This window comes from Cynocephalus volans, chromosome X (assembly GCF_027409185.1).
Source record: "Cynocephalus volans isolate mCynVol1 chromosome X, mCynVol1.pri, whole genome shotgun sequence".
NCBI lineage: Eukaryota > Metazoa > Chordata > Mammalia > Dermoptera > Cynocephalidae > Cynocephalus > Cynocephalus volans.
The window spans coordinates 27649927-27666363 of NC_084478.1; the positions used below are offsets into that span (position 1 = coordinate 27649927).

At 46.1% G+C, this 16437-nt stretch overlaps 1 protein-coding gene across 6 annotated transcripts in view; it reads right to left on the minus strand.

The window, feature by feature from the left end:
* The window catches only part of SH3KBP1 (SH3 domain containing kinase binding protein 1), a 188824-nt gene that overhangs the window by 37951 nt on the left and 134436 nt on the right, over positions 1–16437 (minus strand). For all 6 annotated transcript variants that reach the window (XM_063083073.1, XM_063083070.1, XM_063083072.1 and 3 more), the window contains 3 exons: positions 15217–15268; positions 12224–12304; positions 9520–9679 (listed from right to left, as the gene is read on the minus strand). In XM_063083073.1, coding sequence (XP_062939143.1) covers positions 9520–9679; positions 12224–12304; positions 15217–15268 — 293 coding nt within the window. The remainder of the gene's footprint in view (positions 1–9519; positions 9680–12223; positions 12305–15216; positions 15269–16437) is intronic.

Genomic DNA, 16437 nt, shown 5'->3' on the forward strand with positions numbered 1-16437 from the left:
CTGAGTTAAAAAGTACTACTAATAAACAAAAATCACACATCTGACCCATCCAGAGGGACCTGCTCTTCCCACTTAGAGCCCAGACTTAGGTCTCAGGTCTAAGTGCACAGACGGGCAAAGTGGAAGATGCACCATGTGCGTCCCTTGAGAACATGAACCCAGACAGTGGCATGGCCAGATTTAGCCCAAGTTGGGACAGTTAAGCCAAGACATGTGGCATGGAAAAGGTGTTGAAGTGCATAGGAAGCCAAGGCAGGCAAGCAAACACGCAAGTAAATCAGCAGCAGCACTAACAGTGGCGACAAAAACCCACCAAAAAGAACGCACAAACCTTCTGCAGGTGAGTGGGGATGAAGGGAGCAAGAGCGAATACTCCGACTCCTACTGAACAAAAGATTCCAAGTCCATATGGGGACTCCTTTCAGCAGGCTGTCACTCCCCCCCAACCCCCCACCCCAAGGATGTGCTACCACAATGCAAATGTTTGGGCTTTCACTGCCTAAAAATTTTACAGAGGGAAAAAAAAAAAGTGGGAAGAAAAGGAAAGGAAAAGAAATAGGACAGCCCTGTTGCCTGTGCTCAGGGAAACTGAGGCACGCACTGGGCATCCTTTCTCTTTTACCACCTTCCATCCCACCCAGGGGTCGTCGACTCATGTGGATGACGGCAGATGTCAAATGTGCAGATCACAGAGAAAGCACTCAAGTTGTCCTGTCTTCTCTCTTTCTCCACCTCTGCAACCTGATTTATCGCCCCTTGTAATGCAAAACCACAACATCTCCTTGTTCACCTCTGTGGTCCCAGGCTACTCCACGTGCCCGAGGATGCAAAGCCAACACTAGTGAGCGCTCCTCTCTGCTCTCCTGGCTGCCTGCTCCAAACATTTCAGACTTAAGCTCTGACTATTCAAGCTGGGTAGAGATTATCCAGCTCTTGCCCCCATTTTACTATAGACAAGGGTCTTGCACCCAGAGGGCGAGAGTGATGTGCCCCAGGCCATGCAGCTGATTGGTGGCAGAGCTGGAACCAGATGGAAGGTTCCTGATGCCCAGGCCAATCTTTTCCCACCACGTGTGGGACTGCAATAATAAAAGTGAGCATCTACCCGCACATGTTATGTGTATGCTCCAAGAGATCGTTTTTTTTCTCTCAAATCAATAACCACAAGAGGGCTCCACTCATCTGTGAAGGTGGCAGATGCAAAGCCAGTCCTTCGGAAGCATTCTGCTCCAGGACAGATGTTACTGCCCATGGAGGCTGGATCCTTCCATCAAGGAAGGACAAAATGAGGCTCCAGTAACCCTAGTTTCCTTTGCTCATCAGATGGAGGGCAGGAGGAACCTCCCTCCCGTTTCCCAGAAACATGGATCCAAAAGCCCTGCTGATACCTGTGGAATCCCTGCATACCCACCTGGTGGCCAAAAATGTCCCAGGAATCACAGGCACTTTTGGACTACAAAAGTGGTCCCATTTAAATGTGGGACAAGCCAAGCAAGGCCAGGGGCGTGAGAGGCAGGAACCAGAGCAGTTTTCCTGGCAGCTTTCCTCTTGCATAGCATGTCCTTGCCTGGATGAGCACAAACAAGCTTGGCTATTTATAGATGGTGAAGACATGCTGGAAGGTGATGGGACACTGGTCACGCAATTCCCCTCCAAATTTCTGCTCTTTGTGCAGACTCTGCAAGTATATCTGGAAGCAAGCCTCCCTCCAGAGCCCATTCAGGGCACCACAAGCCCTGCAACCCCCCAAGGCAAAAGGATGAGGACATGCGCAGACCTCACCTGCAAACCCACAGCTTGGCATCTCAGAGAGGCACAAGGGGCTTTATAGATGCTGAGCCCAACTCTTGGGCAGTGTGTGCAGGAGGGAGAACTCCCCATTGAGCAACTCTGAGAAAAGTTTGCAGGGCACCACTTAGAGGAAGAATATTCAAAGAAATAGCCCGTGGAAAAAGCATTATAGAAACCAATTAGTGCTTGCACGAGTTCCACTGCCTCATTCCGGCCAGCGGCAGCAGGAAAATCAATGTGGCTCTCTCTGGGCTGGGGGCTTACCCCCGTCACTACTGCTGGTTCTTGCTGCAGCAGATAAATTCACTCTACATGTGGGTGGAGAGAAAGAAAGAGAGAAGACTACACAAACGAAATGAGGGCAGCAGGTAATGCTGACCTTGGGTGTGTGACTGGACTGGGACCACAGAGGTGAGTGACGACATGTCGTGGTTTTGCATTACAAGGGGCGATAAATCAGGTTGCAGAGTTGGAGAAAGAAAGAAAGCAGGGTAATTCAGGTGGTTTCTCTGCCATCTGCCATCTGCCATCATCTATGTGAGTCGACAGCTCCTGGGTCGGACGAGGGATGAAAGATATCTTCTCTCATCACTGAATCCATATCCAGCACCCATTTTCCATAGCCAATTTTTCACAAGCCTACACATGCTTGGCCACCTGTCCATTCTCTCTTCAACTCACCCCAAATCTGTCACCTACCCCCATTATTTAACAGAAACAGCTGGACTGGGATCATCAAGGGCCACCTAATGACCAAAGCCTGTGCGCCTCCCTGGCTCTGTGACAGCAGTTCTCACAATGCGGTCCCTTGACCACTAGCAGCAGCAGCAGCAGCTTGTGACAGATGCAAATTCTTGGGTCTTAACCCAGACCTAACCGAATTAGAAACTTGAAGGAGCAGCAATCAGTGTTTGAACCACCCCACAGGTGATTCTGCTGCCTGCCTGGGCATGAGAACCACTGATGAGCTAATCCACACTCCCTCATTCCAGCGTTGATGACATCACGCTCCTCCTACCCTTTCTGGGGGCTTCTGGTCCTTCTTCCACCCTATAAATAGCGATTGTCCCTGCAGTTGTCTCTATCTCTCCCCCTCTTCTCCATAATCTCCTGGAATGCTTATATCCATGCCATGCCTGTAACTACCATCTACGAGCCAATGTCGCCCACCTCTGTAATTTCCAGCCAAGACCTCTCTCCCGATTCTCCAAAGACATGTCTTCATCCTGACTTGTAGAAAAGAAGGGAAACACTCAAAAATCACACAAGGCATTTCTAGGAATCTTTGAGAAGGAATTTAGAACACTTGGGCAATCCAAACTCAAAACTATGGCGTAAGCACCCAGGTAGACATTTTACCTGCCCAGTTAGGGAACATCTGCATGCACCCACAGGTTAGCTGTCTCTTCAGTTCTGATTCATTGATTGATTAGTTAATACCTAATAAGAGCAAAGAGGCCTTTTAAAAAATGCAGCCAGGATGCTTTGGTAAATCTGAAGAAAAAATTAACTTCCACGCTGGGAAATTGGTCTCGACATCTGCCCTTCACTAAGCACTTAGTTGATGTTTGGCATATCAATGTTTACTTAATCTTTGCCTCAAGCTAAAATGCCTCAGAGCTCATCAATCACTCATCTCCCAGTTTCTCTGAAATCCAGGGCTCCATGCAACAACACTGCATGCCCCCCATGCTGAGCTCCAGTTTGCTGAATAGAGCCTTCAGCCCTTCACGGGACAGGTGCACGGTGTGTTTAACATTTAAAGCAATAGGTCATCTCCAAGTGGCACAGGTCTGGGAAGTCACTGGGCCTCCTGCCTACTTACTATGCCCACATCCTACTTACTGTCCACCACCCAACTGCCCTGCCTATCTTCTGAGATTACTCCTCCCACACAAGTTGCCACATCTGAAGTCAATGGACAGCACCCTCTGGGGTGTTTGAGTAACCAACTCCCCCACATCCAGAAGCTCCTCACTGAATGGCCTGCTTCCACCCCAATACTCTTAGCCACCAGCCAAAGTGAAGTCTGTCAATTCTGTTCTGCCCGACACAGAATGGAGCCAGTAGGTTTCATCTGCAGTCCCACCGTTGCAACATCAAGGTCACATCTCTCACCCATCTTCAAGAGCTCCCTCTTCCTTTGAGGATCACACCACCTGCTACCACACGGCTGAATCCTTCTTATCACTGACTGTCATCAACCACCAGAACACACCCACATCCATCTGGAAGGACGCTGGCTTGTAGAACATTGCCCTCTCCTACTCCAACTCTTGCCGTCTTCCTAAGCCTACGACGGCCTGGTGGGCAATCCATCCCCAATGCCAGCCCCTCCTTCCCCTGATCCCTTCAGCCCTTATGACCTTCCTTCATTCATCTTGTCGCCCACACTGGTAGACCCACCCACAGTGGATACATTCATCTTCAGAACCACTCCACCTCTAAGGTTGTAAGCATTAACTTCTTCCTTCTGACCATCTCCTATACTTCCTCCTGGCCATTACCTTCTCCCACTCCTGCTCCCACCCACCCTTGCTTGCCTCACTTCTTCCGCCTTCTGGTTGTGCTTCCTTCCCCTACATCTCAGGGCCCCTGCCTCTCCTTGAGGCCTCTCCCACACACATGCCCTTCTTGTCCATCCCCCACTCTGCCAGTTACCTGCCCCTCCACTTGGAGAGCATGAACTGCAGCAGACAACTGGGCAAAGCTCCCTCCCAACTCGGAGCAAAGGTCCTGCTCCACCTTTCCCATTCTTTAGGAAGAAAAACCATTACGCCTTGGTGTGTCTGAGTTTGGGAGAATTAACAAACCTGTTTTAGTCCAGCCAGCCTGCTCCTACCTCTTCCCCTATCGGGTTTATTTTCTTTTCAGGGCACACACCTGCTTTGCCCTGCAGGTTTCTGGCCTGCTGCCTCCCACTGCATGCAATTACTAGAGCTGAAGGCAACCTGCTTCTCTCCAGAATTTCCTTGGAGTTTTCTTTTTCTTTTGGTCCCTTCTCCCAAGTCTCAGGACCCCTTCTCATGGAGCTTTCTGGACCCATTTCTATTAAATCAATAACACACATTATGAAACATATGACATCATATACTTGTATACACACCCATACAAAAAGATTTAGGTGTAGGCAGTTGTTTGTAATATATTTATGTTCAAAATATCAAGAAAGTGAGTAGGCATTATACTTTTAAGCCTCCATTTTCTCAAGTGTAATAACAGGGGTAGACAGAACGCTTTCTGCACCACGACCACCTTAGTAATGTGGTGGCTACACAGGGTGAGCAGACTCTACCTTTGCACACTGTGAAATAATAACCACAGCATCCCCCAGGCACAGACTTTAAAACAAAGGAGGCCCTTATGGCCTAAGGGAATCTCCTATCATCATCACATTTTAAAATCAACCCTGCTATTCAATTTTTTAAAGTCTTTTTTCCTGTTAAAATTATATTAACTTACTTTCTAGACATGATAAGAACATTCCTATCATGGGAGGAAGATAGCAATCTCTGTAGGGTGCTTAATGTATGTTTCCACTTCCTCAGACTGGACACAGACGCTCACTGGTGTCATTCTGATTTCCTAGATCCAATTCCTGAAAACTGAACAGGAACACCTGAGCCCCACCATTACTAAGATCCAGAAAGGTGCTTTGCACACAGTAGTCCCTCAATGCATTTTTGTTAAGTGGATGTACCTAAAAAATACTATGCTCTACCTAAACTTCTGTATTTCTTTTTCTCAAAGATGCTAGTATCTGTTTAAAGAGAGAGAAATCGATGTCTTCTGCAAACAACATTTGGCAGCAAGCTTTCTGGTGGTGAGAGCTCAAGTCCAGACACTGCAGCTGTAGCCACAATGCTGAGTTTCCAACAAGATCTGAAAATGATTACTGGGTGTCCATTTGTTCAACAGTCTGTCTATCCATCCATCTATCTGCTCAAGTAAATCCTGGTGAAGATCTGGGTTCACACAGCACACAATACCCTCTTCTCCAGACGACTGCTGACACAAAACTGCCTGAATTAAGTTAGCATTCCTACTCCGAGTAATTTGGTGGAATAAAACAAGTTCATAAACCAACATATGGGTTGGTTGTCCATGTAACTGCTTAGAAAAAAAACAAATAGGAAGTTCATTAAATACTGAAGAGTCTTTGATTTTTAAAAAATTTTTATGTTGAAATCCATGGCTAACACTAGGTTACTTAGAATGTAAGACACACATGCTTGTAGAGGCTGGGAAGGACGACAGGAAAGGTAAAAGGGAACAAAATAGAAGCACTGGCACCGCCCCCCTTTTAAGAAACCATGGCATTCAACAAGTGTTTGTTAAATGAGCCACTACCATATGCTCGACACTGTAAGGCATGTGGAGATGACAAAACACACTCTTGATCTGCTTTAAATCTGGTAAAGGAGTCCGGGGGTGTGCGCATCCCAAGTGGCACAGCATGGGGCCCCGCACTAGGCTAAACACGGGGTGTCAGGCGTTTGGAGGAGAGAGCAATTGCGAGATAGAAGGGAAGGCTTCCAGAAGAGGGCGTGCTAACAGCTGCAGGAGGGGCAGCCAGGAAAGGAGGGGCACGTGTCTCAACAACTTGGGGGGACCTAAAGCAGCAGTGGTTCTCAGTGGCGTGGACTCCACCAGCAGCATCAGCATCTCCAGGCAGCTTGTTAGTAATGCAAATTTCCAGGCCCAGCCCAGACCTCCTGAGTAAGCATCTGCAGGGGTGGGGTCCAGTGATCTGCTTTGAACAAGTTCTCTACGTGATTCTGAGGCATGCTCCAGTTTGAGAGCCACCGAGTTACAGCAGGCACTGCCCTCCCTTAAACTGGCTCAGCAGGAATCCCAGGCTTTCCTCCTCTCCACCTTTTCTGCAAACCAGTGCCTTGGGGGCTGGGCAGCCATGGAGTGAGTGGGAGGCTGGGTGCTGGCCACCCTCTCCCAGGCTGCTCAGATGACACACAAAACGTTGAGAACACTTACACCTTCCACTGGCTTCTGTACAAACCCCTCTCGTGCATCTTTCTTGGTGGCCCGTGCGACTAACTGACAAGTGGATGTTGGGAGAACTGGAGGCAGAGAAGAGCCAGACAGAGGAGGGAGGCAAACAGGACTTCTGTGAGCCCAGAAGTTTAGCAGGATGACAGGTTTCCCCAGGCTCAAAGCCTGCACCCATCCCATAACTAGAGGGTTGAATGCAACTCTAGAAGGCACAGAAGTAGTCGGAATTCCACTTCTCTTCCGATCACATCATTAGGAAGAGCAGCAGGAATATTTTAGAAATTGCTATTGTGTTAACTGAAATGTTTGTAGCCTCGAGAAGACTACTAGGATTCAGCAGAGCGGGCTTCAGCTCTCCTTTCACTTTTACATAAAGAGACGTGCAACCTGTACTGCTCTGCACCTTCTCCCTGTTTGTATAGCTCATGCTCTTTTCAGAAGCTCTTAGGTTTTCATGACCTTTTTCTTCTGATGTGCTAGGTTCTGGGCCAACAACGCCACTGAAGTGGCCCTTGGTATGGTCATCAGGGGCTGCCAAGTGGCCCCATCATGCACAAGAGCAGAGAGCCTTCTACTACCAGCCAGTAGAAGAGGAAGTGACATGTAGGGACCTGACCAACTCAACAGGGGCCATGGTCCCATTTGTTCCCCAGAATGACACAGGTGAATCCACTGCTACTCAAATGGGCTCACGTGCACCTGAGATGGCCACAGCTCTGCACCCAGCTGGGCAGCTGGCCTCTCGCACATGACATATCTGCAGCCACCACTGCCGACTGAGATTCTGACATCTCTCAACCACTCACATCGTGACCTGCCTCTATATTTGGGTGGGGGAGTGTTGCTGCTGTTGTCAATGTTATTAAAAGTAAATGAGCCATGTTACAACACAGATGAACATTGAGGACATCATGCTAAGCGAAATAAGCTGGTCACAGAAGAACAAATACTATCTTATTCCACTTATATGAGGTGCCTAGAGTAGTCCAATTCATAGAGCCAGAAAGTAGAAGGGTGGCTGCCGGGGGGAGGGGAATGGGGAGTTGTTTAATGGGGACAGAGTTGCAGTTTTACAAGACGAAAAGAGTCTGGAAACGGTTGCACAACAGTGTGAATGTAATGCCATTGAGCAGTGCAGTCGAAAGGTTAATCTGATGAATGTTATGCTACATGTATTTCATCACAATTAAAAAACTTTTTTTTAAAGTAAATAAGCTCTTCTTGTCTTACTGCAGTGTACCTAGTTCAACAGGCAACAATGAAAATATGCTGACTTACAGGCACAGGGCTAAAGACTTGGAAATTATTTAGGTGCATTCCATTACCATCCTCAATTTACAGCTGGAGAGAGTGAGGTGAGAAGGACAGCGCCTTGCCGAGGCTGGCACTCCTCCTATGAGGTGCACTGAGACTGCAGCCCAGGGGCCTGACTCCAGCACGAGAGCTCTGATGCCCCGCACCCCTCTCACCATGCAAACTTAGCTTAGAAGAACCAAAATCCAGCCAGGGACTGTGTATTGACAGGTACACGTAAAGACCTGTCACTGACTTGCTCCAGTGTATCACACCAATACATGTAATACATATATGTAATGGTAGAAAGTTCTGGCAATGAACTTGTGGAGAGAGTTCAACAGTTCCTTGTTCTGTGGTAGGCATCTCAGGTCTGGAACACACAACGTTCAACCCTGATTCTACATTAGTAACACATGCGCCCAGTCAGCCAGTGAACAAATTTTAGTTTTGCCAGGCACATTGCAGACCGCATGCTTGAATAAAGCATGGCCCTAGCCTTGGAGGATCTCATAGCTCAGAGACATGTACATTTAGAAAATACCTGCCATGCCGGGCCCTGGGTTCCACAACAGGCTGCACAGGGAAGAGCAGAGGGAGCCTGGGGTGTGGAAAGTGGCCCCACGGAGTAGCAAGGGGCAGGGGATGGAGCTGCAAGTGATATGTGCATGCTTGGGGCTAATGCAACACCCAGGGGGATGAAGGTGGGCGTGCTGCCTGCATTTCCAGCCTGAAGGGCAGCTGACCCTGCTCTAATGAGCCCAGGAAAGCTCCCCGAGTGTCAGCAGGGCCTGGATGCTGGGTACTTGATCCTCACCTGCTAATCCTGAAAGCCACACTGCACCTCCTTGCCCCACAAGGTTGCAAGTGCAAGAGAAAGGACAGACATGGCCAGTGTCTTCAGACAACTGTACTCGAGGGTTAATGTGGATGGACTGAATTGTGTCCCCAAAGTTCTTATATTAGAAGCTTAATTCCCACTGTAACTGTTGAGGGTGGGAAATCCTATTATGGTAATTGCAAGGTGGGGCCTTGAAGAGGTGATTAGATTGTAGGACCATGCCCTAGTGACTGGATTAACAATGGTGGTCATAGGAATGGTTCTGAGGGCTTTAAAAGGAGAGCACATGAGAGGTTAGTCTCTTTCTCTGTGTTCTGCCATTTTCTGCCATGTGAGACCCCTGGTTCACTGTCGCCACCACCAAGACCCTCACCAGATGTGTTCCCTGGACTTTGGACAGAAACTGTAAGCAATAAATTTTGTTTTCTTAAAAATTACCCAGTTCCAAGTATTTTGTTATAAGCAACAGAAACAGACTAATACAAGGGTGTAAGAGGGAAACTTGATCCCCGTCTCCTCCCCTCTCCCTCCCTCCCCAGGTCTGCCACCCCTGCCTGCCCCCTGCTGCGAGAGCAGAGCAGTACCTGGTGTGTGACAGCGGACCCACTGGTCGTTCCGGCCTTCTTGGGGGCAGCGCACCAGGTCTACTGAGAGAATTGGTCTTAGGTGGCCGAGGCTTTTTTGGTGGTATGGCAGGAACGGAGGGCTTCTGTAAATCCAGTTTTGGCTCTCTCTCTGGTCTTTCTTTAAATCGTTGTTTTAAAAAGCATAAACAAAACAGATAGATCTAGTATAAGTGACAGTACATAGATGCAGATTGCTCACTTCCTGCTTAAAAAAAAAAAAATCACTGATGCCATTTCAGCAGGTGAAGTTGGAAGGCAAAGAGCATCTCACTTATTCTTTCTCAAGTTAGCAAAAGCCCTGTCTTTCCAAGCCTTTGCTCATGCTGGTCCCTCCACCTGGAGTGCCCCTCCAGCCACTGCCCACCACGCTCCTACTCATCCTTCAAAGCCTGGATGAAAAGTGACACCATCTGTTCCTGTCTCAACTACAGGGCCACCCTCAAAGGCAGACTTCCTTCCTTCCTCATCTGAGCATTACAGGGCAGCCTTTCCTTTATAAATAAGCTCAGCCTGGACACTTTCTGGGTGTTTGCCTGTCGGCCGACATCCCCCTAGAGCCCTGCACGGCGCCAGCACATAGCAAGTGCTTAGCAGATAGTAGCTGGTTGATGGGTTTTGTAAACATCCTATAGGACCTGCTGGGTGTGGGGAGGAAAGAGGCCTGCCACCTCTCAGGTTGGCCTTTGAAAAGGGCCATGAGTCAATAAAAGGGGGAGTGTTCCAGGGAAAAATTAGTTCTGGATTCTTCTTGTGCATAATTTGAACTTGGAAGGTAAACTGGGACTTCACAGGTATTTGGTTTCCAAAGCTTTTCAGAGTCAAATCTCTCAGAATGAAGTTGAAGCCACATCTGATGGCCAAACTAGGCAGTGTTCAGTGACAACTTTCTGTTTTCTGTCCCCAACTATCCTTGCCCCATGTATGGTGTAAAAAGCACACATTCACATTCTTCTCGATAAAGATAGAACTTCAGAGAGTTTCCCATTGGAGTATTGGGAGGCTGTAAGTTTACTTGTAAGGTGGTTTCAGAACACCACCTTTTACTTGTTAACACAGACAGATGCATGTTGTTTGGGCGCCCAGGCTGATGGGCAAAAGCTTTAAAAAACCCATCAGCTATTGTACAGGTATCACTGCATTCATTCCATAATGTTTCTACGGGGAAATATGCTTCAACCAGGAATGCTGGGAACTCATTTTGGGTCACACAGGGGCCAGAGGAGGAAAGGCTCTGCTGAAATGCAAAGCAAGGGAGATTACTCCTGTTGGGCAGCAGGACAGAATTCTAGCAGCCTGTAGAATGAATGGGAGAGGGGTTGTGTGCTGACCTATCAGCTGAAGTCTTGGGGCGGGGCTGGTACCCTGGCTTCCCTGTTGCTTCTGGCCAGGGCTTCTGTCTCCCTGACCCACTGTGGCATAGAACAAGGAATCATGGGAGGGGAGAGTCCATGTGTTTTAGTCACCATGGACCAGTGCAGGAAGTGTCGTCATCACAGAGCCCAGCTATTACTCAGAAACTAGCCGTGTGTCCTCCATGAGGACAGCAGACAGTGTTTGGTTATTTCACAACACACGCTTTTATCAAAGCACTATTCACATGGTATATATTCAATGGCTATTTTTTTTTATTGATCTATGACACAGACCTGGCCTTCACAATGAGGTTCACAACTCAAGTTCTAACTGTTCACTGTGAGAGAAAGAGGTATAGTTCCTTAAGAGCTTGCAATAATGGTAAAACTTTTGGCAGGCTGATATGAAATATTAAATTTCACAATAAAATTTCACGAGGCCACCCAGGAACATCTCCAAATAATTACATTCATTAATTCAGCATTTCTCTTGTGACTTAAAAATAACTGCTTTTTAAAATGGAATCTGCTCGGCTTCCTGTTAATAACAACAATATAGCACTTTTCCCCATAAAAATGTGTGATTGATCAAATGTTAGGCACCTAATAAAATGAGTCCTTTCACAGCATGCAAATTTCTTTAGGAGAGATACTCAGAATGGTAGAGGTCGAACACATCTGTAAACCTGACTGTGTGAGACACATTAAGCTACTTCTCTGCCAATGACATTCTGATTACCTTCAGGAGACTCTGGGCACTGAGCTGCTTTTCGAAGTATTGCCAGGCCACCCCTGCCCCCAACATTCTTGATCAAGGACATGCCCCTGCAACGTCACTAGCCAGAGTCAAGGGCCCAGCAGTGACCGAGAAAGACAGCTTTCATTTGTCTGGATGGAAACTTCACTAAGCCAAGTCCATCCATCAAGAGCAGATGAGTGGCCTGGAACACTGGGCTTGGGGGAGGGGCTGGATGGAAACTGTCAGATACATTCCAGGCCCTCAAGGAACTTATAATTGGCCTGACTTCAGGGTGCAGGGAGGGTGGCAATGGCAGATGGCAGAGACATCATGAAAGAGCCCCAATGTGTTTAAGTCACTAAGCTGTTCGTTTTTCCTTTGATGAGAAATTCTGGCCTTACACAGCACCACATAACTCTCTTCTATTTCCTTAGAAATGGGATGTTTAAAAAACCATAATCACCATATTCCAAAGAAAAAGCAAATTCTGTGGGTAATCTGGACTAAGCCTGTGACGGAAAGCTTTGTCTCTTGCTGTTCAAGATGTGTCACTGAAGAATTGATTTCATACCTTTTTCTTCTGTTCTATTTGGAAGTGTTTCTGGTCTTTCAGGAGGTATCTTTTTAATTTCATGTTTTCTATCAGTGGTACCTAGGACGGAAAGGATAATAGTGATCAGAAAATGTTTTCTCTATTCGTTTATTAGACACACTAGCATTTAAATACTTATCAGGTGTAGCAAAGTCAATAGATTTTTTTTTCCCCTGAGCTGGGTGCTGATATCACCTGGCAAACATGAGCTGCTTAAAAACAGAGCAGAAGTCATTCCGGGCCTATGTCATTAAGTTTGCCTGCCTGTACATCCTTAATAGATAGGAACATCACCGATATTTTCTGATATTTAAACCTGACTTCCTTAGGCATCAAAATAGCCACAGGAGATCACAGTGTGGGAATGGCAAATGTGTGTCAATAAATAAGACAATCATCAAAATATACAAATAAGAGGTGACTGGATATTGTGCTCTATAAATAAAAAGGGGTTTCACAGGGACTTGGATTCCATTTTATAGCAGTTTTAAAATATGGCCTGGAATTGTTTGATACTCCTCCCATTAAGAGGTGAGGTCTACATCCCCTCACCTGGAAGTGGTAGGCTTGTGACTGCTTGGACCAGTGGCCAAGGTAATACCAAGTAATTTCTGAGGCCAAGTTATAAAAGGCCACGGAGCTTGTGCTTTATTTATTGGGATACTAAACCTCTGTGTAAGAGTCAACTGCACTGATGAGGTCACCTGTAGGCATGCCAGCCTATAGCCCTGGCTGATCTCAGCCTTCCAGCCAATCTTTCCAAGGGGAGCCAGACATGTGAGTGAAGCAGCCATCTTGGAAGTCGATCCTCCAGCCTTAGCTGGTCCAGCATTCCCAGCTGAGGTCCCACACTTGACGGAGCAGAGACAGGCCACCCCAGCCATGCCCTGTTCACACTCTTGACCCACAGAATCCGTGAGCATAAGAAGACTGATGATTTATGCCACCACGTTTGGGTGGTTTGTTATGCATCAGGAGTAACTGAACATAATTTTAAGTTGAGGGATGTGCAGAGAAGATATGGTGTTTCTCCCTAAGTCCTTTCTCTTTTTGCTGGAATCCCTCAAGTACGACATTTTCTCAAATGCATCATTTAGCATGTCACCATGACCAACATGGACTGTAGCTGTTCCCTAACCTGGGGTCCTCACTGGTGCCAGTGGCCTCAGGCATGTAAGAGCACTTGGAAAATAGCTAAAGAACAAATCAATCAAAAGCACGCCTCTTACTTATAGACTTGGTAGAGCGCTTGACAAACTCTTCACATGACCAGCTCCAAAGATGGGTGCTTGGTATTAAAATCTCAATTACACAGCTTCAGAGGCCAAAAGAACTTTTTCAAAAAAAAAAATCTATTAAACACATACTTTATCTAAATCCCCTCAATTACTCACTACAAATTAAACAATGTATCTGATTTCTGTCAAGTACATATCGGGTTTTTTTTAGTCAAATAATCAAATTCCAGGAAAGCTGATGATAGGGAAAATGTGAACAACTAACTCTCCATCACGAAGCAGTTCCCAAGACCATTCAGCAAGATAAACAAGCAATAACAGTAATCTAGGAAGATTAAATGCCACCTTGCTTTGCCCCACAGAGACCCACCATCATAAACTTTGGTAAAATTGTTTTGAAAGGATAAGAATTTGCCTACCATGCTGCAATCTAGTCCCCTAATGATAATGAAGAAATTCAGTGTCATTCGTAGAGACACAGAAAGAATTGACAATCCTACTGTCTTGAAGAATCCTCCAATCCTAGTTACATTCTAGGCTGCCTGAGCCTTGGACCACTAGATTCATCTCCATGGTCTCAAATTGGTTGCCAAGGCCTCTAGGGATAGAGGTCTTCAGAGAAAAGTAAATAAATAGCTTGCTTTAATTTCAGCACAATAAAATATTTAATATGGCCAGAACCACTAGGTGGCAAAATGAAACTGCTCAATGCAAACGAGAATGGGGGTGGAACAGGACATGTAATTAACATCCTATTTCAGGGCTTAATCTTTGTAATTTCCAACTATGCCAAAGGAAATGGGAAGGGAATTTGGTGTCAAGTTAACTTTTACCCCCCGACTTGATGGGCCAGGAGAACTTTTTTTAAAAATCACTTCTTAATAAATCTATGAACAAACCAATCTGGAAGTTTATTCATACTTTAAATGCTATAGATATATAATAACTGTGAATGTGTAGAACTAAAAATACCCCTACTCTTCTTCTGTTTTAGTTGTCAATTTTTTTAAAATGCCACTTAATTAGTTATTCATGCAGGAATTTCTCCCCACAGATAATTTTAATAATTATAAAGAGAAGTTCTATTGGGAAATATGAATTATCATCTTTATGTATGAGAATCCAGTGTGTAAAGAGTTACCCAATGTCCAATAGCATCAATTCTTCCTATATTATTCAACCTTAATATCTGAACTACACAGAAAAAGTGAATTGGACTCTTCAAGATTGAAAAAGAAGCACGTGGAAAAGTATGTATTGCTAGAAAAACATCTTTTTGGTGAGGGGTAAGTGATGTAAGTACAAATTTTGGTTAACCACACGGGACAGACGTTGAAAATTCAGCAACGCTGTACAAGCACAGTGACGCTCTGACCCGTGGGAAGCAGCCTTCCCCTAGATGACCTTTGATTAGGCACAGGCAAAGCAGACAATCAGGTTCTTCTCTCCTCAAAAGTAGTTTATTAAACAACAAAATAAAGCAAACCGTTCTCTTTGGGAAAGCAGAGTTTTGCACTGTATCAGGGACACATTTTAATGGGATGTTGTGTTGTTTTGTTTTTAGGAAAAATAGCCACATATTTAAAACCTGCCTGCCGAGACCAAATCGCAACTTCCCAATTTGACAATCTGTGGCGTTTGAACCCAGGAATATTGAGCTCTACCAAGGACAATTTGAATATATGCAAAAAGAAAGATGCAAATTTTATCTGATGGAACTGAAAGGTACATTACCTGCCCCTTGTTTGATGACAGGAGCGGAGGGAGGCGGTGGCTTCTTGGGTCTCTGAAAAATTAATCAAAATTATACCATATGAGATTGTTGGCAAGCCTGTCCTCTCACAGAAGGACCACAGACATTGTTTTCTATGTGCAGTTTGGACAGTTTAGAGAACCTCTCCAAAAAAATTGAGCAATACTCTCTCTAGGGACGTCGATTCTTGGCACCTTTAAACAAACACTAAAATAAATTCAGTCAGCAAAACAAAACTCCGATCGACAAATGAAACGCCATCTCCCCCTTTCTAAATTTGTAACAGCCTTCTGGAAAAGCTCAGCTCAGCAAAAATGGCCTGATACCAGCAAGCACAATGGTACTCCTACGCTGAAACCGTATTTGCAATTAAGATTTAATCTGCTGAATAACCATGAGATTCAAAGAGTCACTGTGAAGACTCAAAATCGAACGTGCTCTGGATGTGGCACCTTCAACAAAATGCAGACTGAGGACCTGCCACAGCCAGGTCACATTCCCAGCCTCCTGTCCCTTGCTATGCTGAGGTTGGCAGGGCATTTGTGAGGCCCCTCACAGACCAGCTGTACCCTGTCACATGTGATAAACTGGACAGAGGTTTTTTTGCGTATCAACCACTATTGTTTTTCTCTCACATGCTGCCACTCCGTAGGTGACAAAGGCAGCAATGTGATCAATGGAATTCATTCCTGAACTAGTTGCAATGGCCAGGCATTTCCAGGATCGACAGTAGGATCGAGATGGTCAGGCTAGACTAGGCAAGTGATCCAGTGGCCAGAGAATCCAGCCAGGACAGTGTTACCGGATAGCCATGTCAAGGGAAAAGAGGGGCCTGGGGCAAGGGGAGGACCATCTGAACATCAAAATCATTGGGAAAGATGGGAGCGTGTGATCTATGTAACTGTCGACACTTCTCACCCTCTCTGGCCATCACATACTTGGAATTTTCAAAAAGCTCCATGGAGTCTCTTCTGCTCTCTGAAAATATACTGCTGTGATTACCGCAAGGACTAGCAAAAGCAGCACCCATCACCAGCTCTGATCCACCCATCAGTGCCTGACACAGCACCAGTGTGTGGGAGGAAATGGTTTTAAGTAAAACCTAGAAAATGTTAAGACCCACAAGGAACGTTCTCAGGGGGCATCTTAATATGTAGGCTCTGGAGTCAATACATTTCAGCTCTGCTCCTTACCAGCTGGGT